Source organism: Pelecanus crispus, chromosome 8 (genome assembly GCF_030463565.1).
Source record: "Pelecanus crispus isolate bPelCri1 chromosome 8, bPelCri1.pri, whole genome shotgun sequence".
Classification (NCBI taxonomy): domain Eukaryota; kingdom Metazoa; phylum Chordata; class Aves; order Pelecaniformes; family Pelecanidae; genus Pelecanus; species Pelecanus crispus.
Window position 1 is genome coordinate 26363322 of NC_134650.1, and position 23172 is coordinate 26386493.

Below are 23172 nucleotides of genomic sequence, written 5' to 3' on the forward strand. Positions count from 1 at the left end.
TCTTCCTCCTCCTCCATCTGGGTGTCCCTGTCTCATCCTGAGGAGCAGTGGGGAGGTCCACATTTACATGCAGCAAGCGTTTGTAGGGAAAGACCAAACGTTTCCACATGGGTAAGCACCCACATGCTGTCTTCCCATCACCACCACTGGTCGCAGAGGGAGAGCACCACGGTGAGAAGTACAGAAGCACACCATGGTTCACCTTCCCACCATGACAGCCTGGGCTGCTTCCCGAAGAAACAGGAGCAAAACCAGGTGCTGCGCAAAGCTGGGCTGGATACTCATCACAGAAGCAGCAATAGATACACATGAATTCCTCTCTCCCCCAGGGTTTTAGAAACCAACTAAGGAACAAAGAAACTCAAAGAATGAACAAGAGCAGTTTGCTGTTGAGGTTTAACTCCCCCAGCTGAATCTGCAGCTGTGACAACTGCTCAACCCAGCGAAAGCACAAGTGAAACTATCATACAGACAGGCAACAGAGGGACAGCCCAGAGCAACTACAGCCACAGAGCATGTAAATGACCAAGGGAACAATATAAAATGGATTAATACTGACTGCTTTATACCCAAAGCACCCCTTAAAACCTGCACCTGGCCCAGTTCCATTCCCTGGACACCTGGAAGAACAGGATTGGAAATTTGGAGAAGAGCTTTGCTCTAGCGTAGTGTCTCCTGTAGGTTGATGCAGCCACAGCACCTTCTCTAGTGAGCAACCCTGGCAGGGAAAACATTGCACTGGCATGTCCCTACCCTGGGGTAATCCTGATCCTCAAAAAAAAAAAAAAAACCCAAAAAATCAGGGTGAAGGCAACAGTCCCACTTTGTAACAGAAAGCACAGCTCAGGCAGAGGGAGATGTAAGAGTAAGGGAAAGAGACTGGCAAGATGAGCCACAGGAAAGCAGAGTGCAAACCAAACACTGACACAGAAGAGGACTATGGGGATGTTGCCCTGTCTGATAAACATGATTGCTAGTTCCCTTTATGCAAGACACGCTGTCTCCCTCTGATGTTGGGAGAAGAAGGAATTTAAGCTGTGGAGAGGAGCTCCACCAGCACAGGGGTACACAGGTGAGAGCAGCATGCTTTCGCAAACCCCAACTGCAACCCCTTAGTGATGCCTAAGGTAGCAATGTCTATCCCTGGAGCAGCAGAAAGGGCTTGACCTGGACTACATGTCCCCTTGTAGTGATACTCTGGCCTTCACCAGGGAGTCGGGGCTGAGAGGACAAGCCTGACCACCTGGTGCGTTAAGACAACAAGATACAAACCACCGCAGGGCTCTTTCAGACAAGTCCCCAATTACAACCCTCCACCTGGATCTTCCCAACACGCCAATGTGTTTTCTCCTTGCTTCCCTTTGGTCCTAGGGGAAATCTGCATCCCCACAGCAGCAGCGCTGTCCAGCCTGGAGGAAGAGTCAGGCTGTGAGATCCACGAAGATGGCGTTGGCAGTGGTCTGTCCAAAGATGAAGGCTCCAAGGGTGACCATGAACACCCCGTAGCTGACCTGGGCCCACCAGCTGTGGATACAAGAGGACAGGGACCTTCACACCAACATCCGCAGGGGAAGGGGGGAGAGGGGAAGCACATTTGTTTTGATTACCTGATTGCCCTGGTTTCTTGGATCTCGGAGAGCTTGGCTTGAATCAGGCAGAGCCCTGAAAGGGAGAGGAGGCAAATTAAACCCAGATGAAGACTGAGCAGACACCCCACAAGCCATGTAGCTACACTCCCTGTTACAGAGCAGAGTCCAGTCAAAATAGTTGGACTGCCGACCGACCTCATGCCACACTTTTGTCCTTCTCTAAAGACCTCCTGGTTTCTGCATCTCCATCCCACTCCCTCCCTCTTCGAGACACAAGGCTGAGATCTCCGCCAGCCCCTGGAGCATCCCAGGATGCCCTACCCGGGAAGACAAAGATGAAGCAAGCGGCCAAGCCCCCGATGACAGAGATGACTTTGCCAATGTCGGGGATGAAAAGAGCGAGGAGGAGGGTCAGGAGGAACCAGCTGATGGTCTGAAGCAGGCGCCTCCTCCGCTCTCGAACCACATCCTCCTCCACTGTCACCCCGGTGTAGCGGAGCCAGAGACCCTCCAAGACAGCCCTGTGGGAAAAGACCCAGGGCAGGGGGGGCGGTTCCCCATGCTGCCCCTCCTGCCCACACCAGCCCCTGCTTCCTCCCAATGCTCACCGGCCGCAGAAGTGCAGGATGGGGTAGGATGTCAGCACGCAGAGGATGATGAAGGCCCGGGCGAGGGCAACAGGGATGTCGTTGGAGGGGTAGGACAGCAAGACGTCCTGCTCCACACCAGCTCCAAAGGTCAGGAAGCCGCAGACACCTGCTGGGAAGGGAGCAGTCAGCGGGGAACAGGGACAAACCTCCTGCACGTGTGTTTGAGGGACCAGGCTTGGATGGATATGGCACAGGGCACGTTGCAGGTTAGAGGGACTCCTCTCCCTTCCCGCTCTGTTCCTCTGCTGACCAGAGGGTCCCTGCCCTCCAGAAGCTCACAGCCCCTCCAAGCACCATGCCACACTCACACAGTGTCCCCTTGCTCACCAGTGCCTGTGTAGACAAAGAGAGCGATCACCATGGCCGCTGTCACCACTGCCCCCCAGGTCTTCACCTCCGGCTGCTTCATGCTGTTAAAGACGGGCACGCTGCTCACGTGGCACTGCCAGGGACATGGAAAGAGAGCGGGGACATGCAACGGGCTGAGCCTGAGCACACAGGGAGCCGCACGGGATCCCACACGTGATATCCCCACGTTTGTCACTGGAGAAGGAGGGGACAGGCTGCCCTGGCCTTCCCAGCTCGGGTAAAATGGATGCATCTCCACCCAGGGGCAGTGAGATGTTAAACTGGCTTCAGCCCCCTCGCAAAACCATGTGGTGTGTACATGGGGAGGATTTTGGCTGATCACCCAGGGAAGCATCCCTGGACCACACTGGTCCCCCACCCAAATGGCTGCAGGGTGAGAAGGGGAGTGCTGGGCTTGTGGCCTTACCTGGAACCCAAAGCAGATGGTGGGCATGGCATTGAAGACGGCCGTCCAGGTGGAGGGGCTGTCGGGAGAGAAACACCCACTGGTCAGACCAGGGCCTCCTGTGCCCCCCACCCAGTGCCCCAGGGGAGGATGACTGGGCATGCTCAGCAATGGGCTCACTCCTCTGCTGTCCTGCCCCACCCTGTGGTTACTGTGTCCCCCCGACCCAGGACCAATGCCTTTGCACAGAGTGAGGTTTTCCTGGGACCTGGCACTCCGTGAAGACCAGGGCCTTTCACCAAGACAGAACCAGCCAAAACTGAGGACTTACAAAAATAAAAGTATCAGTAAAAAAATAAGAATCTACTTGGGCAGTGTCAAAAAACAGTCTAAACTTTGCTCTGCCCCACAATTCCCACTGCCTGCACTGGGTCCATAAATGTCCCTAAACTGTGAGGGAGGGGACAAGCCACAGGGGCTGTGTCGGCCAAGGAAATAACCAAAATCATCCTAAAATAAACACAGCTCTGGTTGCTGGATGAGCACAGGCACTGCATGGGGAACTCTCAGCTTGGCTGTATCGGAGCTAAAAATCAATCAGCTCTCCTCAAAACCTGCGATGGAGCTGTGGGGACCTCCAAGAAGTCTTTTTCCTGTCCTTCACCACCTGCTCCTCTGAAACATGCAGAGATGCAGCCACTTGGGAGCTTCTAACAGCAACATGCAGCATGCCCAGGCCCAGGGACAGGACTCGTGAAGGATTTGTCCCCAGCCTTTGGAGCCCTCGCTACCACACCCCTGCCTGGCTCGCAGTGCTGTGATGGCCACCGTCAGTATCAGGTCTCTTGCACTCACCTGGTGGGGATCTCCACAGGCATGAGCTCCTTGTCAGGCCAGATGTACTTGATGATAATGACTGCTGTGACGTACCACGTGCCAATCACACTTAGGGAGCTGCAAGGGTGGACAGGAGACCATCAGTGTGCTGCCTCCCTGCTCTGTGGAGGGTCTCCTCCCAGCCATTTCAGCCCCATCTTCCTCCCTGCACAGCCCAGACCACTCTAATCCCTCCCATCAGGACCACCCCTGCTCTTCCTTCCCACAGGAATATGCCAGGCACTGTCACCCACTGTCCCCAGAACAGATGCCAGGCACTGTCACCCACTGTCCCCAGAACAGATGCCAACACAATCCTGCTGCACTCGGGGGCTGTCCCATGCTGCTGTGAGTGGCAGACCTGCCCGTGAGGGGATGGGCTGCATTTGGGGCAGGAGAAAGAAGCGAATGCTAAAGAAGTGACACTCCTCGGTAGCCCTGGTCCAGCTCCAGCAGCCAGGTTACTTGGTGGAGCAGGGCTGGCCTGCAGACCACCCAGCCCAGGGACCCTTACTGGCTCTCCTTTCTGCTGGCTGGCCAACTCCAAAGACAGGGGACAACACAGTTGAAAGCAGCTCTCCCCGCTTCCTCCAGCGAGCAGAAGGGAGGGACACAAGCCCCAGAGTACGACACTGTGGCTGCATGGTGCTCAACAGCTCCTCTGCTTCCCAGATGGAGAAACGGAGGCGTGGGAAGGCGGAGGAGGAGATGTCCAACCCTTCAGGGGCGAGCAGGCAGATAGGGCACTAGAACCACAGCATTTCCACTCCCCATCCCCTGGGGCTGTGTTTAGGTAGGTACTGGCTGGCCCATCCAGCTCCCAGCCCTGGAGAGCTCTCCCCACCCACCTGGCATATTTTTGGAAGCCAATCTCCTTGGGGATGGAGAGGGGCAGGATGAGGAGGAAGGCGGTGATGCTGATGGTGAACTTGCGGTCCGTGTACCAGCGGCTGCTCCCAGCTTCCTCAGGCTCCGTCACCAGAGCAGCAATGACTGTGGGGACAACAGGGGCAGTCAGGTTGTCCCCTTCCAGCCAAAGGGATGGCAACTACTTATTTTTTTCCCCTGTGGGACACACTTACTCTTGTCCTCCTGGTCTCCGATGATGATGAGGAAAGCAATGCAGGTGCCAAAGGTGTAGACGGCAATGGCCACCTCACACAGTACACCAGGCACCTTCCCGCAGACGGCCCACACAACCTCCTGGTAGGTCCGCTCATTGCTGGCCTGTGAGCAGTACGCCAGGATGACCAAGCCTCCGATGATGAAGATCAGCATGCACTGGGGTGGGGAAAGAGGCACAGAGGGGACACTGAGGCAACAGCACGATGAGGTTCCCCAAAGCCACCTCAGGCAGCCACCCTTGTACACACAGAGCATCTCTGGGGTCCCTCACCCAACAGGGCTTCCTCCCAGGAGGCACATCCTCCCTGAGCCCCTTCTGGGGCTCCACACATCCCCACCATGTCACCCCCCAGGGTGGGACAAGGGACTGTCCCTTCCCCACCCTCTCACCATCTGTAGTGTGATGCCTGCGGCCACGCCACCAGCCATGCTGAAGGCGGCAGGGAAGTTGAGCAGCCCAGCCCCAAGGGCAGCATTGACTACGATGAAGATGGCTCCCAGAGCCGACGTGGCCCCCAGGCCATTTCCTTGGCTCTCTCCACTCTTTGGCACTGTCTCCACGCTGGGGCTCTGCAGGAGCCTGGCCCTTTCCCCGGCGTCAGCGCTCCACTCCCAATCCTTGTAGTCGCTGTTGATGCTCCCGGTGCCCTGAGCCATCGTCCCTCCTAGGGTGGCACACACCACCATCCACGTCCCACTAGTGCTCCTGCACCGGGCTCAGCCGGCCGTCTTGAGGAGGGTCCTCTGCCAGCACTGGCTCCATCAGGCAGGGAGGGCAGCAAAAGGGCAGGCTGGGACTGCGTCAGCACAGGGGTCAGGCACTTCACTGCTCCTACAAGGGGATGAAGAAGGACACAGTAAGTGTTCATTAAGGTATGTTAACAAGGGACAACCTGAGCATCAAACGAGGGCACAGAGGAAATGAGTTCCCTGGGTCTCAGCCTGGAGGTCACAGCACGCAGGCGTCCTCACGCCAGTAGAGATAGGGCAGGAGAACTCACCTCTTGTTCCCCGAATCCAGGGCAGGGACACTGCTGCCATTGGACCCCTGTCTCAGTCCCCTGACTGAGTCCCAGCTGCAGGGCTGGGGAGCCGCAGCGTCACGGCAGGACTCGCCTTTCTGCAGGCACGAGACCCAACATTACGGATGGCTTCCTGATTTCTAACCCCAATTTCTGCAAGCTCTGCAAGAGCCACCGTGCACGTGCTCCTGGGTAAAGGTCAAGGCTAGGCTCAACAGGAACAACCCATGCATGCAGCAGAAACACTGCGTCGCCAGAAAAAGCAGGACCAGCCGCTCCCAATGCGCCCCCAGGGTGACCACCAGCACGAGATGTCTCAGAAGCTTTTGGACCTGAAGACGTAGTGTTTCCAGCACCGCAGCCCTCGGGGGTTAGATAGCCCAGATCTCATCCCAGTGCTCTGCTGAGCTGAAGCAGATCAACCCTCACAACCTGGCAGGGCTTCGCAGGGACCTACACAGCCAAGGGAAATCTCTTTTCAAGGGAAATCTCTTTTTTTGCTAGACAACATCTCCAGGGACTTTTCCTGACCCTCCCACCCTCTGCTTCTAGGCTACTGAAACCTCACACTTGTGCTACAAATCCTCTTCAAAGGTTTCTGGGGAAGGGGAAAAACCCGGCAGGTCTGTGCAGGGGCAGCCTGAAAGGCAGCCCCCTCCCCCGGGACAGGAGCACAGAGGGGCCAGGTCCCAGGCCCCCAGGCCGGTGGGTCTGCTGGCCCGCATGGGTCCGCTTGGGCTGAAGCCCCCGCCCGGGCGAGGAGGGGGTCGATGCCTCTCCCATGGCCGGAGGAGGATGCTGCAGGGTGCCCGGCTGTCCTTTCACCCCAGGCAAAAACGCCATGCCGGTGGCAAACAGCGACCCTGAGAGCAGGCGCTTCTCCGAGGGTGACTCGACAGACCCACGGACCCGCGTGGGCCCCGGCGGCGCTCCACGCCCGCCCCACTCCAGGAGAAGCAAGGCCCGGGGCTGGTGACGGTCACCCCGCCTTTGCAGGGGATGCCCTCGGGGACACGACGCGGCGCCAGCGGGTCGTTGGGCTCCCCGCGCCCCCCCAGGTACCCCCCCTGCCCCGGCCCCACTCACCGGACGGCGGGAGCCCGCTCCGCTCCGCTCCGGCCCCGGCCCCGGCCCCGGCCCCGGCCCCGGCTGGGCTCGGCGGCGGCGCAGCGCCGGCACCGCCCTGCCCGCTGCACGCCGGGGGTTGTAGTCCGCCCCCGGCCCGCCCCGCCGGTCCTGCCCGCCCCGGGGCGCCCGCATCTCGGCCGGGAAGCGATGCCCATCCCCGGGGACCAGGCCAGGGGCTCCGCCTTCGGGAAGCCCATCCCTGCCCATCCCCACCGCTCTGCAGCTGAACCCGGAGGGGCCCGCGGGCAAGAACAGGGAGAGAAGGCAGGGCTGTGCTCCAGCTCTACTTTTATTGTCACTGAGAACGGGCAGCAGAAAGGCCTAACCCAAGGTAAAAGGGCTCTCTGCAACCAGGAGTGGCAGGAGGAGGCAGCTCCAGAGCCACGCAGAACCGGGGACCACAGCACGAGAACCCACAGCGCCATGGGGCAGCACCCACGGCAGCAGCAGAGAGCGGTTTATTGCACAAATTAGAGCAAGCAGCGGCTGTGGGCATTGGGCCATGTAAACAATCATCGCCGTTGAAAGTGCAAACTGTCTGTCTGGGAGCGATGGGAAGCTCCAGTCCTCCTCAGCCTGCGCAAGCAGCTGCTCTGCCGGCAAGTGCGGCGACAGCATGCATTAGACAGGCCCATCCTGGCTCCCAGGAGAACACGGCTGCTCTGGGCAGGAATGAGAAATGAGGACTGCTCTGCTAAATGTCCTGGGATGGCCGCAAAGGGGAAAGGTGCCAGTGGATGGAAAAAGCTCACGCAGACTCAGAGGTAACCCCTCCAGGTCCACCTAGGGCGACAGCTTTGCTTGCTGCAAGGAGAAACTCCATCATGCTCCAGTGGCTGGGCACAGGGCAGACGGCCTTTGGGAACTCACGCTCTCCCCAGCCACAGTTCAGCCCCATAGGCTTCAATTTCAGCTCTGCGACACCAACTCTCACCTGGGGCAGCCTCAGCCCACACTCCCCGGTGCTCTTGGGGCACACAGGTGGGCTCTGCCCTCTCTCTACATGGGATTCTTGGGAGATGAGGGTTTCACTGGCCATACAAGAACCCCTGCACTGCCACATTCCTGACAGGGAATATTTGATGCATTGAAGGGACAGGATCCAGCTGTGCAATGACAGGAGGAAGTCCCCAGCTCAACACAGCCATCCACCAGTTTATTTGGATTAAAAATCAGAGTCCAGTGAGTCACAGGGTGTCAGGGACACTCATTTTAAAGGACAGAATGTTTTTTGAGTCATCAGCTCTCACACTTCCCTTAGGATCTTTCCTTCCTGTTTTCTGTGTCACCAGAAATTTGGCTGAACAGAGCTGATGAGAGGGCCACCCTGCACCCCCATGTGAGGGTGGACGTGGCAGGGCCCACCTCTTGGCTCATCCCTTTGGGACACACAGAAAGACTCTGCTTTGCAGGGAGGGCTGCTGGGGGTACAGAGTTGGGCTGCTGGGGTTGGTACAGGAATGGGGAGAAGCAGAGACCAACAGAGAACAGTTTTCAGAGGAGGTTCTTATTGAGGTGGGGGGAAGGAGTTGCTTCACCTCAGGGCATGGGAGTGAAGTCAGGAGAACCAGGCAGATTTAGAGGATGGGACACAGGTCTGCCCCACACACCAATGCCACTGTGAATTACCCCTGAAAGGAGATTCCCAGATGGAAAGAGCACAGCCAATGATAGAGCAGATTTAGTAGTGAGAAGTCCTCAGAGCTGGTTGTCTGAGAGCAGCTTTGGTGCTGCCCAGCCTTGGGCTAGGAAGATGAAGGAGGATGGAGCCTCCTGGCAGCAGGGACCTGCTGAGGAGGTGGTAGGGGCACACCTGAGCAGTTCTCCCACTCAGCTCCCTGCCCACTGCTGCTTGGGCCAGTGGCCAACAGCCTCACAAAGCCTTCTCATGGAGAAACAAGTGTGGGGGAGCCTTTGGTGCTGGTAGGATGGCAATGCTAGAGCATTTGCTTCCTCCAGTGCAGATGGGTGCTGGGGCTGATGGACAATGAATGGACAGGGGAGAACAGCTGTGACAAGCGGGAGCCAGCAACAATGTCCCTGCTCCACAATGCAGGATGGTTTTGACTAGGCTTCTACAACAACTCATCTACAAGACACATTCAGCAGCGGCGTCAAGTGCTGTGGTTGGAAGTATTCTGCTTGTTTCCCTTCCCTCCCCATCTTTGACCAGTGGGGAAGGGAAGGCCACCAGCTCCAGGGCACACCTTTGTCTTTACTTTGTGACTTGATGGATGGCATGAGCCAGGTAACCTACATTGCCCGACGTAACTCCCGCCACAGAGATTCGTCCGTCCTTTGTCATATAGATGGAGAACTCCTTGATCAGCCGCTCCACCTGGGGTGAAAGAGCAGAGTTCAAACCGCAGGCCAACCTCTACTCTCCTAGCAGCATGCAAATTTACCCAGCTTGCCAGAACTGAAAGCAAACTGGAAGCCAGCAGACATGGCATTCCACTACCTGCAGAGCCACCCTGTAAACCAAGAGAGATGCTGCTCGGCTCTCGGGCAACACACAAACACTGCAGATGTTCAGCCAGGAGTCACCTCACTTGAGCTGACCTTTAAGGTCACCTCAGAGTGCCACCAAGTGACTGCTTCCTTTGACAGATAAGCAGGCTACATCCGCTTTCAACTTCCACAGGCACAGCAGGGAGCAGAGCAAGACATGGGTCCCCACAATGCTCCAGTGCTACAGGCTTGGAGGATGTTCCTCCTGGAGGAAGAACTGCCCACGAGGGCTCATTTTGGCACCTGCAGTCAAGATCTTACCAACAAGGACCACAAACGACACCCTGAGACCACAGGAAACTGTGTTTACCTGCTCAGGCTTCAGCCCTGTGAAGCAGAACATGCCGATCTGGTCAGTGATGTGCTGCCAGTTGTGGGAGGATCCCTCTTTCTTGAGGTTGGACACCAGCTGAGTCCGCATGCTGATGATCCGGTCAGCCATGCCCTTCACCTCCACAAGCCTGAGAAGCCAACCCAGAAACGGCTCAGAGCAGGGCTGGGATGCACCAACAGCCACTCCCCCCACAGCTATTGGGAATCAACCCTCTCCACCTGGAAGGGCCTCATACCCCAAAAATGTGGGGGATGCAGATGAGCAAAGACCAGAGAGTGTGAACCTGTAGCTCCAGCTGGGGAGCTGCTTCTTTCTCCTGGTACCTGAAGGTGATTGCTATTTATTTATTCCACAGCTGTTGGACACTACTACCAGAGTATCGGCATCTGTCACTTCTGAAAGCCACAGGTGAGTAGGCCTCAAGGCAGCACTGCCCAAACCCAGACAAAATAATATCTGCAGATAAACAAAGGGTTGCGGCGGTACCTCCCAGCACAGGCAGACATCCCTGCTCCAAGGCAGCACAGCTAGGAGACGTCTCTGCTGGGCCCTGGATCAGGCACAAGTGTCAGCATGCCAAAGGAACATGGCTCCCAGTGAGGCCATAACACACAGCCAGCCTTTGTTCTGCCAGGACAGCTGCCAGCAGGGATTCGACGCCAAGGGGCTAGGAGAGCAGCACAGGCTGATGCCAGGAAGCAGGCTTAGGGCATGAGGGATACACTCCCAGGTCTTATTCCCAGGGGGCTTACGCTTCTACTTCCCCCGTATGAGACATACTATGTGGCTACAATGCCTCAGTCAAGTCTTTTCCACTCCTTGGACAGGCAGTTCCTGCAGCCCTCAATCCTAGGGGAGCTTTATCTCCTCCTTTACAGTGTTTCTGCCTTGAACACAAGGGAAACATATTTGTGTCAGGCTGGACTGATCCCAGCTGATGCCAGGACACGAGCAGGGATTTCTCCAGAGGAAAGCGGTAGCGCGTGGTTCTGACTGTACCCCTGAAGTTATGAGCTGCCCATGACAGCAGCAGGCCGTCAGCACAGCGCAGGGCTGCCTCAGAGAGACCTCACATCTCACTGTTGCGAGCATTAGGAGTTCCCCTCTTACCACTCCTTCCGAAGGTCAGGGGTGTTCAGGATGATAGAGGCGATGCGGGCTCCGTTCAGGGGTGGGTTGGAGTACATGGGGCGGATGAGGATCTTCAGCTGTGATTCGACCCTCTTGGCTTCCTCTGCATCACTGCAGATCACCGTGAAGGCACCCGCACGCTCTCCTGAAAGACAGGCAATCAGGTCCCAGCCTCTGCCCTTGGATACCCAGGGCTGGGGCAGGACTTATCCAAATGCCACATAGCTTTAGTGGAGCCCTGTTCTCTAGAAGGGTCTCCACCAGCTCCCAGCAGGTCATCTCCCCAGTTGTTACTGCAGGATTAATGCAGGCAGCAGAAAGACACTGGCTGCTGACCCCCGGAGGCAGTGGGGTCCCTCCAGCAGCCTGGATGAAACAGTCTCCACACCACCTGCCCTACTCACCATACAGCCCCATGTTCTTGGCGTAGGACTGTGACAAGATGACATTGTTGCCCTGCTCGATGAAATACCGCACAGCCCAGGCATCCCGGTTGATGTCCCCGCTGGCAAAGCCCTGGTAGGCCATGTCAAAGTACACAAGGAGGTTCCGTTTCTGCCAGCAAAGAGGGGAGAGAGTGTCACAGGAGCTGACACCCCTCCAGGGAGCAGGGCAGTAGGCTGAAGAGAGCCATGCAGGCAGCAGGCTGCTCAACTGCAACTGTGCTCCTCCAGAGGTAGAATCATTCCCCTTTGTTTTCAACAGGGAAGGCAGCCCCAAACCCACAGCTATTCAACACCCATCAAAACAGCAGGTCAAGACCCTCCCAGTGCATTTATGGGATGTGCAGTCTGGCCCAGAAGGCAGGTGGATTCAGCAGTAATAAATTACTCCATTTCAGTGTCTCCTGTATTATCATTTTCCAGGAAAACCACCTGGGAACCCTTTGGGTAGGTGCCAGCCCTTCCCATGCCTCCAGGCAGATAACCCAGCTGCACTGCCCCTCGGTCAGGAGACCCACAACCATCTGTAGGCCCCAGAGGCCACTGTGGTTATCTACCAATTCTCAGAACACTACAAAGGCCAGGCATCCCCAACCCAAATTTCACTGGCTATGGCCTGGGGGAGCGGCAGGGAGGAAGATGAGAAGGATGAAGGAAGAACCTGCCTCTCTATCTGTTTCCAGGTGAAACTTGTGAGGAGACACCAGGCATGCGAAAGATCTTCCAGCATTTTTAATAGACCAGCACTGGGAGACCCTCTCCAGCTATCACAACTCACTCTTTCAACCCTGCTGCTCTCCTTTCAGGTCTCCCTACCCCAGCTTCCTGGGAAGGTGCCAGCAGAAAGTCTGACGGTCAGCTAGAAGCTTTATGGGTACATTTGTCTGGCTCCTGTCTTCTTCAGTACAGGAACATGACACCCATTCTGTCTTCAGTGAAGGGAGTAACCTTTAGCACAGTGAAGGACAGATAACCACCCATGAAAGCCCAGAGACATGATTCTCCCAGGAACAGCACAATACCCCTGGGACGCTCTCCTGCTCACCTTCACCATAGCTGCCAACTCCTTCCATTGCTCCTGCCGGGGATCCACCCCAGTGGGGTTGTGAGCACAAGCATGCAAGAGGATGATGCTCTTTTCTGGAATTTTCTAAGGAAGATGTTACAGAAAATGAATCATTAATGACATCTGAGCACTCTCCTCAGCAGCTGAGATGGGACTCTTGCCCTAGACAACTTAGACAAGCTCTGCAAGGCATCTAGCCTTCACTTGGTGCCTTCAGGCATCATATTAAAAAATGGTCAGAGTGATGGAGCACTTCTATGAAGAAAGGCTGAGAGAGTTGGGACGTTCAGCATGGAGAAGAGAAAGCTCTGGGGAGACGTTATTGCGGCCTTTCAGTACTTAAAGGGGGTTTATAAGAAAGACAGGGACAGACTTTTTAGCAGGGTCTGTTGAGATAGGACAAGGGGCAATGGTATTAAACTAAAAGAGGGTAGATTCAGACTGGATAGAAGGAAGAAATTTTTTATGAGGGTGTTGAAACACTGGAACAGGTTGCCCAGAGAGGTGGTAGATGCCCCATCCCTGGAAACATTCAAGGTCGGGTTGGACAGGGCTCTGAGCAACTTGATCTAGTTGAAGATGTCCCTGCTTATCGCAGGGGGGTTGGACTAGATGACCTTTAAAGGTCCCTTCTGACCCAAACTATTCTATGATTCTATGATATTTAGGCTAAAGCAAGATGATCACCCATCTCCCCACATCACGTCCCTGCTTCCAGGCAAGAAAGGCAACTCACGGAAATGTCATCCATGGCTCCAGAGAAGTCAAGGCTGCATGTCTTGGGGTCGTAGTAGCGGTAAGCCTGAAGTTGCAGGCCAGCATCACGGAAAATGGGTGTGTGATTGCCCCAGGACGGTTTGGGTAGATACACATCATGGCTAGACTTGAAGAACCGTTGCTGATCAAGAGAAAGACAGAGCATGCAAACAGGTTGAACAGATTCAAGCAGTTAGAAAACCCCAAAGAGCCCCAAAAACCATCTGGTCAAAAGATGTCCTTTCCTTCCCCCACCAGCCAGGGACTCACCAAAAAATTGGCTCCAATTCGCAGAGATCCAGTCCCAGAAATACCCTGCACAGTGACATACTGCAAGGGAAGAAACAAATACACGAGTCTGAGCAGCCACAGTATGATACAGAGAAAGCCCAGTCACTATGTCAGCATTGGCAGAAGGACATCTCTGCAACAACTCACTCAAACAGGGGCATGGGGCTGGAGGGAACTGCATGGGTCAGCAACTCCAGTTGCAGGGCAGGGAGTTGGGACCACTGGAAAGGTCAAATCCCCTCCTCAGGAAGGTCTATTTCACCCCAGCCTTCAGAGGAAGCAGTTATCCTTGGGTCTGGCCAGCTTGCAACTCAGAGGCATGAGTCCTGCCAGTCCTTCCACTTTTTCTGGGCACCCACGTACCAACGATGCATCAGACAGCACTGCCCACCCCCTGCTTCCCAGCTCGCTCCTTACCCGGCCACTCTTGAAAGCTTCACTGTTTTCACCCAGAGCCAGTTCTGCGGATGCCCGCGTGAAATCTGCTAGCCCTGCAATGGGCAAGTACTCCTTGTCCATCTTCTTGGATGCTATCACGGCCTCCGCCTGGGAAGGAGGACACACATTCAGCAAGGAAGGCATCACCATGGAGAGGATGGTGGACAGCTGAAGGTCGCTTCTCTTCACATTCGCTTGCTCAAGAGGGGCAAAGGTTGGTTTACAGGAGTTCCCCTTCAGAGATCAGGCCTAATTCAAAGCCAGGGCAGCAGTAAACATTTCAGGTGACACTCTGCTTTTACCACAGGGCAAGGTGCCCAGCGGCCATCAGAGCCCTCTGTGGGTGCCAGCGTCGGTATAGCAGAGCCAGGAAACCTGGTGCCAGAGGAGAGCACTTCCAGCCCGTTACAAGTCAGCACTGCTGCACAAGGACACATGCTTCTCTGCCCCAGCAGGAATTGTCCTGCAGGAAGGCAAGACTTGACTGTTACTGAAAGGCAGAGATTGGCTCCACATAGGGGGACATCCCAAAACCAGGTAGGGTAGCAAGCTCTTTGTAAGGCCTTGTCATGCTGGAAGAGTTATTGAACTAGATGGAGCAGGTTAAAAAAAAAAAAAAAAATCCCAGCCAATTTTGAAAGCAGCCTGTCTGAAAGCTAGCTCACCCAACCCTTAAACATGGTTCCCCCCAGCTTTGCTAATCTCTATTTCTTTCAAACAGATCCTGCAGCAGAAAGCAGTCCTAAAGTCCCTACTTAACACAGAATCAGAGAGTGGATGCAAGAACAGCAGACAAGGAGCCATGCTCAGGAAAAACGCAGTGATGGAGATATCTGGAGCACTCTGCGAACCCTATCCTTGCTCCCAGAGCGGGACAGACTCTGGCAGCATTCACATACCACCAGGAAACTGTTCCTGCGACACCACCCAGTCTCCCTGGTTGTGACCCAGCTGCAATATGTGCTGACACAGGCAGTGCAACGGCAAGGGATGGCTTTAAACACCACACTGATGAGAAACATGGACAACACATCCTCCCTGTGCCAAGGAGACCAACCAGTCAATATGTGTGTCAGCTGCCAGCTATTTAACAGCTTATTTCTACACTGAGCCCTGAAAGGCTCCATAATCCCCTCAAGGGCAGTGCCCACATCCAGCTCCCTGAGAGTTTTAGGCTGGCTTATGGAGAAACTGGTAACAAAGGCTCAGCAGAATTTTTAAGACTAATCCATTAAGGGAACAATGTCAGCTCTTTCCTCCCATGTGAGCTGGCCCAGGGAACATCAGACTATTCAAGAAACACCTTGAAGTTCAGAGGACAGGTGGGTTGGAGGGCTTGTGGAAGTCAGCAATGAATTAGATTTACCCGCATGGGAATAGGACACATATTCCCTGTTTTATCCCCTGCTACTTAACAACCAGCTCTGTTGCATCTCAAAAGCATCAGTACTGCTAAGGAAGACATCCAGGAACACTGTCTTGCTCTGTTAGAGACAAAGCTTACTCTAAGGACCAACAGGCGAACCTTGCCTACCTATAGGCCTTCCCCCTCCCTGACCCACCCCAGGGCACCTGACACCTGGATCTGGCTCTGCCCAGCAGCCAGCACCAGGCTCACCTTGCGGACACAGTTCAGGACATATGGCTTCCCATTGTCATCCCGGTATGCCCCCACACCCAGGTTCATCTTCTTGGAGTTGGTGTCACGCTTGAAAGCTTCTGTCACCCCCAGGATGGGGTCAGGGGGACCCATCTCCACATGGGACCACCATGAGCTGAAGGGAAAAAAAGAAGCTAAGAATTAGGCTTGAGAACTGGGCAGGGACGTGCACCAACACGGCTACAGAGAAAACCTCAAGGGAAATCTTGTCTTTAAACCACTGGAAAAGCTACAAGCAGAGAATTACCCGGGGGGGGAAAAAAACCCAACTCCATGCTCTATGATCTGGCACTGTATTTTACATTGCAGAATGGGCAAAGAGCCTCAGTTCACTGTGGCTGAAGATAACTGACCCCCCTCCAAGTCAGACCCCCCATGTGTAGAAATGGCCCTGCTTGCCTTATGTGCTAACACTAGAAAGGCCCCAGGAAACAAGCCTTAAACTCTTACGCTCTGTCCAAGTGCAGTCTCTTCACAGCCTACAGGCGGGATTGCATAGGTTAGTCCCCTCCAGGGAACCTCGGCCAGACCCAGGCAATTGCACGAAGCACGAATACGGAGCCTCTTCCAAACTCCTGGAAGGGCTCTTGTGCATGAAAACTAATCTGCTTTTCCCACAACATCAGCTGACCTAATGAAGATATTTCCCTTCCCGGCCCTACGAACTCTGCCTCACTTGAAGAGGGATGTCATAGCCAAATGCTGTTTTCTTGGAAATCACACATGACACTTTCTTCCCAGTGTGACAAGTGACAGGCTCTGATGTGAAGGCCCCTTCCCTTGCTGTCAAGCACGAAACCTCCCTGTGTCAGGAGGAGCTTTGCCCCCAACTCCCCAGCAGCCACTCTACAAACCACCTGCCTCTGCCCTGTTGGCAGGACATCCTGAAGACAGAGAGGCTCTCAATGTCAAGGGCAGACTAGACCATGCTATAAAAAGAAACCCGTTATTCTCCCTTTGGCCACAGCCTCTGTCCAGTCCCACGTCCAGGCTTTGCAGGCTTGTAGACAGTGCAAGAGAAGAGGCATGGTGGTTTTTAACCTGCCTGACAGTGGGCTGCAGCTGTAACAGCTCCCTCCTGAAGACAGGAGTCCTAAAGACGATGACTCCACACAGCTCTGAGCATCCCAACTCACAGCATCATGCAGGTGCCTACCCAGACCCCCGAGCTCAGTGGGGGACAAAGCACGCAGGACAAAGTAGATCGGGTTTATCTCCTCTGGGGCAGGATTCAGCCTTGATTGCTAAAGGAGAAGCTCCCACAGCTAATGCTGCCATGTATCAGCTTTACAAAGCTTTGCAGCCCAGGGAAGGCTGCCTCAGGTGAAGATAACAAGCTTTCCCAACACAGGAATGCCATCCTGGGGCTGGGTTTTGCCCCAGGCAATGCAGACAGCCTGGAGCCTCCTGCTGAGCGCTCAGTGTGGTGACAGATACAGCAGATCTGAAGGCAGCAGGGCCAGGTGGGTTAAGGAAGGTCTAGCGCTAGCGATCAGCAGAACTCACAAAATCATCTGCTCCTTCCACTCTGTCCCTGTTTTGAGTCCATTTAGACCCAGTTTACTCACTACATAGACATACTCTGCACTAGCATGTGTATGTAGATTGCATCTCATGGAGCCCCAAACATCATTTGCCCTCTTCAGACTTAACTGCTCTTCCCATCAGTACAGCATTTCCAAATAAAACCCCTCCATTTCTCCTCTGGACAGACTCTGTGGAAAAAAGGGCAGCAAACACATACAAGGCAGAGCCACCTTGGGTAGTTTAAAAATGGAAGATGCGCTTAGCATTTTCTAGACCACTAACAAGTGTTAATTACTTCTCCAGTTAAGTACAGGTTCAACTTAGAAAGGAGTATGAGTCAGTCATGCCATCAACACACACCCTCCAGAGGGACACAGGCTGCAGCCAGCAGGGAGGCAGCGGCTTGGGGAGCCAACCTGAGCAGGATCTGCAGAAGGGGCTGTCCGGGCAAAAACCTACTGCAGGTTCAGACAGCATGCGATGCAGCTTTGGAAAACCTCTCCCAACGCCTTCCTGGCAATGGAGGCAGGGGAAGAGAGAAACACACTCTGCATAGGAGTGTGTTCCTCTGCAGTTTACCTGAGCTATGATTCTTTTGGTATTGAGGGCTACAGGAGCCCAGCCATCTTTTTTGAAGAGCTGCTGCTTTGGAGACTGTGACAGCACCTTCTTTCTGCTGGGCTTTTCACCAAGTGGTTTACAGTGTTTGGGGTATTTAGGTCCCGATCCTGCAAACACTTAAGCAGGTCACTGGGCTCTGATATACTACTGCTACAATTAATGCTGATCCTGTGGGCATTTACCTAAGCTGCAGCACTCCAGAGAGTTAAGTACTTCTGTTATGACCTGGTCCTTCTATCAGCTTAAGGCAGCGAAGGGTAGGTTTAGGACTGATTTTCCGATTCTCAGCCTGAAAGTTTTGGGGGTGAAGGCCCGAGGAAGACTTCCCCTGCTGTTTCCATGGAGGAGAGCTTGCAGGGATACAGGAGAAAAAAGTCCAGGCTGAGTTGTCCAAACACATCAGGATACCCAAGAGATCACAGAGGCAAAGCTTTCTAGACAGGGGTTTTGGAGAAGAGATCTACTAGGGATCTGAGGCCACAAGTCCTAAAGCACCGTTACCCCTATGTTACCGTAATGTTGTTGTCTCTGCACTGCGTTATATTTTATTTTGAGCAATTAAAAGAGCACTGGTTTTGAATAAAGGTCAAAGTTATAAACTGCACATCTTCTCTGCCAGGCTGGAGGTATTTCAGTGCGGAAAACTAAACGAAGGCAAGTTTAAGTTGGGGTTGAACTACTGAGGGATACCCAATGTAAGCCAAAGAAAGCACATTTTCCAGCTACGGGACTTGAACACAGGTGGCCAAGTCAGAGTTTAGATGCTGAAGACACCTGGTATTCAAGTCATCTCTGTGTTCTCCAGCCAAGCTGGTCTTCTGAGCCAGTTTAATGCACAGCTGCAAGTGCAGTGTGACAGATGGGACAGGAGAAAGCAAAAAAATGCACGAGGAACTGTATAAACCAGCAACACCCTTCAAAAATGTATGTGGAACTTATGGCCCAAGCTGCAGAGACCCAAGAGCATGCTTATGGACTCAAGCCAAGCCCAGAAAGCAACTTTTCCTCTAGGTAAGCAAGCCTTTATAAGTCCAGTGAAGCTTTCCATTGTGAACAGGCCAATCCACATCCCCTGAGGTAACAGCCACATAAGATACTGGATTTCAAAACCTCTGCCAAAGCCCCTACAGCAGTTCTGCAAGCCAGAGCAGAGCAGAGGGGCCAAAGGCAAGGCTGGCCGGATACCACAGCTAAAGCAAATATTTACACAAGAACAATGCCAACAGGCTACTAAGGTCCTTTCAAGCCTAAAAATTCATTGCCCCAGTCAGCTGCTTCAAGTCAAGCCTCCCACCAAGAAAAGCATTTAAAATAGCTGTCTGGTGATACATCAGAGCACCAGACTGAGTTATCACCTTAATTAGCATTTGTGTGTCAAGGGAGCCATTTTAACAATTTCCTATCTCTTTTCCTCTGTCCTGATTTCAGAAAGACCATTCCCAGCACAGAGCAACTGTAACAGCTTGGAGCACCACATGAAGTTGCTGAAGATAAGGAAACAGAAAACTGCTGATCACTGCTTGGCATCCCCTATCGCGGGATAACAAGCCACTCAGGAAACAACTCAGGGCTGTGCATAAAGGCTCTTTACTTACAAAAGGGATGGTCTGCTTCTCTTTTAGGTAACCTCAGTTCAATTTGGTAATTTATAGTTTGCTGTATAAACAAGCTTGAGAAAAGCAAAGCTATTGCCAGCAGGTTTGCATACCTTTCACAGGTCTGCTGCAGTCCAAGGGCAGAAACCACAAGTTCTAGATACCTGCTCCTCCGTACCTGCTGAGGAGAGCTAGAAAGCTGCCTCAGAAGAAGCAGGGGCTGGGATCATTCATCTCACAAGGCAGCAAGGGGCCACACTGGACAGAACAGGGTTAATCAATACCTACTAGCCTTCTTTACTGGCTGGAATGGGTAAATAAAAACCCACTGCTTTCCTGCACTGACAAGGGCTGGGAGCTGTTCCTCAAAGCTTCCCAAGCCAGCGCAGGCCAGGAGTCAAAGGGCTCTGGACAACAGCAAGGCCTTGCCCAGATCCCTCTGCACGCTCTGCTTCTCAGCCACCTGGTCACAGTGGTGTTCCCAGCCAGCGTCCTATGGCTCTCACATCAGCTATACTTTGTGGAGCTGCTTCTGGGCTCTTCACAGGGATCCAGCTGCACCCTGTATCCTTCTATCCATCCCTCTGCTGGCTTCGGTGAGAGCAGAGTCCAGAGCTGCCAGCGCAGAACTGGTCCTCACAGAAACACCCTCACTCCCATCCCACTCACACCAGGTTTCGCACACCTGAAGGTGTGGCTCTAGCACAGGCAGCACTGCACACTGGCAGCACCACCCCAGCCCCATTTCATGGTGCATGGGGTCGCTGTAGACCCACCGCACAGTGCATGATTCCCAGGCCCCTTCCACGGTGCACGGGGTCCCTTTGGTCCCACTACGTGGTGCATGCCAGACAGCGAGACCCCAACCCCATTTCACAGTGCATGGGGTCCCCCTGGCCGCATTGCACAATGCACACCGACAGCAGCACCCCAGCCCCACTTCACAGCACACGGGGTCCCTCGTGCCCTCTTGCACAGTGCACACCACCAACAGCACCCCAGGCCCGCTTCTCGGTGCACAGGGTCCCCCCGGCCCCGTGCGCACCAGCACCCCGCCCCCGGTGCACGCGCGCGCGCGCGCGCGCCACGCCGCCGCGTGCCCACGCGCCCTCCACGGCGGTTCCTCAAGGGCAGGCTAGGGGCGCCGGGCCCGGCCGCAGCCAATCAGAGCGCGAGGAGGCGCCGCGCGCCCCCCCGACTCGCCGCGTCCCCCAGCCAATCCGCGCGCCGTTCCCCCGGCAATCCCCTTCCCCACCGCGACGTCACCGGCGGCGCCTACGGGCTCCACGGAGGGACAGGCTTCCTCCTCGCGAAGGGCCCGCTCCCCGCAGCCCCCCACCCCGCCTCGCCTCACAGGGGCGCCCGGCAACGGGCCCGGCGGCGGCGCGGCGGCCGGCGGCGGGAAAGCCCCTCCGCCGGTACCGGAGGGCAGCCCCGAGGGCTGAGCCGCCCCTCAGCCCTCACCTGGCGCGGGCGGCGGCGAGGCGCGGGGCAGCGAGGAGCCGGCGGGTGTGCAGGAGAGCCATGGCGGCGGCGGCGGCGAGCGGGCTGGCGAGCGCACACCTCACACCGCGGCCACCGGGCTCGCGCCCCGCCCCACGCATGCACCGCCCCGCGCCGGACGGCTCCGACGCCCGCCCCCTGGCGGCAGGGAGGTCTCACTGCAGCCGCGCCTCCCGCCCGGTCCTGCGCTGTACTGGGCTATACTGGGCCATCTTGTACGAGGCTGTACTGGGCTGTGTGGGGACATAGAGGACTGTACTGCACCACAATAGGCTGTACAGCGCTGTATTGGGCTGTGCTTAGCTGTACAGGACTGTACAGCACCATATCGGGCTATACAAGTCTGTACAGGGCCACACTGGGCTGTATGGGGCTATACAGGACTGTAATTAACCACACTGGGCTGTACAGGACTGTAATTCACCATACTGGGCTGTACTTCACCATAGAGAAGAGGAGGCTGAGGGGAGACCTTCTCGCTCTCTACAACTACCTGAAAGGAGGTTGTAGTGAGCTGGGTGTTGGTCTCTTCTCCCAAGTAGCTAGCGGATAGGATGAGAGGAAATGGCCTCAAGCTGCATCAGGGGAGGTTTAGATTGGATATTAGGAAAAGTTTCTTCACGGAAAGGGTAGTCAAGCATTGGAACAGGCTGCCCAGAGAGGTGTGTCTGGGTGTCACCATCCCTGGAAGTGTTCAAACAACAGGTAGACATGGCACTTTGGGACATGGTTTAGTGGACATGGTGGTGTTGGGTTGATGGTTGGACTGATGATCGTAGAGATCCTTTCTAACCTTAATGATTCCTAGCTTTTACTTTCATTAGAAAACAATCCAGCTACCAAGCCAGGAAACATGAAATTGCTACTCTACCCTTAATTGGTTTAGTGGTAGGCTTGGTAGTGTTAGGTTAATAGTTGGACTGGATGATCTTAAAGGTCTTTTCCAACCTAACTGATTCTATGATTCTATATGGGACTGTACTGAGCCATACAGGGCTGTACTGGGCTGTGCTTAGCCATATAGGGCCACACAGATCTGTACAGGGCAGTATTGGGCCACACTGGGCTGCATAGGGCTGTACGGGGTCTTGCTGGGCTGTACTTGGCCATATGGGGCTGTACAGGGCTATGCAGGACTGTATGGAGCCATACAGGGCTGTATAGGACTGTACTGTACCACATTGGGCTGTACAGGACTGTACTGCAGGATACCAGGCTGTATAGGACTGTACTGGGCTGTACCTGGCCATATAGGACTATATTGCACCATACTTGGGCTATACGTGGCTGAACTGGGCCATACTGGGCAGTACAGGGGCTGCCCCCCCACTCCCACCCAGCACTGCACTCACCCCCACACACACACACGCTTGCACCCTGCTCCCACTGATGCCCCTGACACCCGTGGGGGGGCTCCCCTGGCACACGGCCGTCCCCCAGCACCCACCCCGGTGCCAGGCCACTGGGTGGGGGGGACCAGGGTGCCCCCCCCCCCCCCCCCCACTGGTGGAAAGGTGGCATTGCGACTCTTAAACTGGGGAGGGGGCAGGGCCACAACCCCTGGGATGTCCCTGAGGCTTTGCCAGGGTCTGGGAGGGGTAACTGGGAGTTACTGGGGCATGTGCTGTCCCAGAGATCACCAAGCTGGGGACATCAGCGTCCCCAGCCTGCCTACCTTCTGCTCCCCAGGGATTTTCCAACTTCCCTCCCCCCCCCCCCCAATTCTATAGGGGCTTTCCAAAAAGCTCTGACTCCCTCCCCCACCCAGCAGCTGTGTCCCCACTGGGGCTGGGGTGGGCGTCCCACCTCTTCCTGTGGGACAGGGAAAGAGGGGCTCCGGTCTAGCAGTACTTGAATTTATTTGTAAACTGTTCTTTGGTAAACGATAGAAACACAAGAAGAGACCAAACAAAGGACACCCCCCCAAAAAAAAAAAAAAAAAAATTAAAGCAACCAGGCAGATGGGGTTAAAAAAAAAAAAAATCACCCCCAAACTGGTATTTTAACGACCTACAGCAAACCCAGGAGCTGTGGGGGGGACCATGGAGGGGTGGTGGTGGGAGCTGAAGCCCGGGGGCTCAGCACCCACCACCCCCCCACCAGCACTGCAGTGGTGGGTGCTCCGCCATTGTGCTCATTTTCAGGGAGGAGG

The 23172-nt window shown here is 55.1% G+C and overlaps 2 protein-coding genes across 3 annotated transcripts; both read right to left on the reverse strand.

Annotated features, from left to right (window-relative positions):
- Window positions 1–1290: 1290 nt before the first annotated feature.
- On the reverse strand, window positions 1291–5651 carry SLC38A7 (solute carrier family 38 member 7). Of its 2 annotated transcripts, XM_009478355.2 has the most exons (10): window positions 5385–5651; window positions 4952–5150; window positions 4718–4862; window positions 3849–3947; window positions 3015–3072; window positions 2567–2681; window positions 2198–2345; window positions 1911–2110; window positions 1608–1662; window positions 1383–1524 (listed from the first exon to the last, which is right to left on the reverse strand). In XM_009478355.2, the coding sequence occupies exons 1-10, from the start codon at window positions 5649–5651 to the stop codon at window positions 1422–1424; spliced, it is 1389 nt and encodes a 462-aa protein (XP_009476630.2). In that variant the 3' UTR covers window positions 1383–1421. The 2 variants fall into 2 exon arrangements, with proteins under 2 accessions (XP_075571632.1, XP_009476630.2); XM_075715517.1 differs by lacking the exons at window positions 1608–1662; window positions 1911–2110; window positions 2198–2345 and having other exon boundaries at window positions 1291–1524.
- Window positions 5652–9223: 3572 nt separating this feature from the next.
- On the reverse strand, window positions 9224–21043 carry GOT2 (glutamic-oxaloacetic transaminase 2). Its single transcript, XM_075715086.1, has 10 exons — window positions 20982–21043; window positions 15733–15889; window positions 14094–14222; window positions 13656–13715; window positions 13366–13527; window positions 12609–12713; window positions 11525–11675; window positions 11100–11265; window positions 9966–10116; window positions 9224–9482 (listed from the first exon to the last, which is right to left on the reverse strand). Exons 1-10 carry the CDS (start codon window positions 21041–21043, stop codon window positions 9360–9362), a joined length of 1266 nt encoding a protein of 421 aa, XP_075571201.1. The 3' UTR covers window positions 9224–9359.
- Between the last annotated feature and the right edge of the window lie 2129 nt (window positions 21044–23172).

Excerpts from the sequence above, each read along its gene's own strand:
- SLC38A7 (XM_009478355.2), bottom strand. The coding sequence starts at position 5,651 with ATGGCTCAGGGCACCGGGAGCATCAACAGCGACTACAAGGATTGGGAG. Across the intron at positions 4,863-4,951 it reads CGGAGACCAGGAGGACAAGA|TCATTGCTGCTCTGGTGACG; the intron begins GTAAGTGTGTCC and ends TTGTCCCCACAG. Across the intron at positions 3,073-3,848 it reads CCTGTGGAGATCCCCACCAG|CCCCTCCACCTGGACGGCCG; the intron begins GTGAGTGCAAGA and ends CTCTCCCGACAG.
- GOT2 (XM_075715086.1), bottom strand. The coding sequence starts at position 21,043 with ATGGCTCTCCTGCACACCCGCCGGCTCCTCGCTGCCCCGCGCCTCGCC. Across the intron at positions 15,890-20,981 it reads CTCGCCGCCGCCCGCGCCAG|CTCATGGTGGTCCCATGTGG; the intron begins GTGAGGGCTGAG and ends TTTTCCCTTCAG. Across the intron at positions 13,528-13,655 it reads GAATTGGAGCCAATTTTTTG|CAACGGTTCTTCAAGTCTAG; the intron begins GTGAGTCCCTGG and ends TCTCTTGATCAG.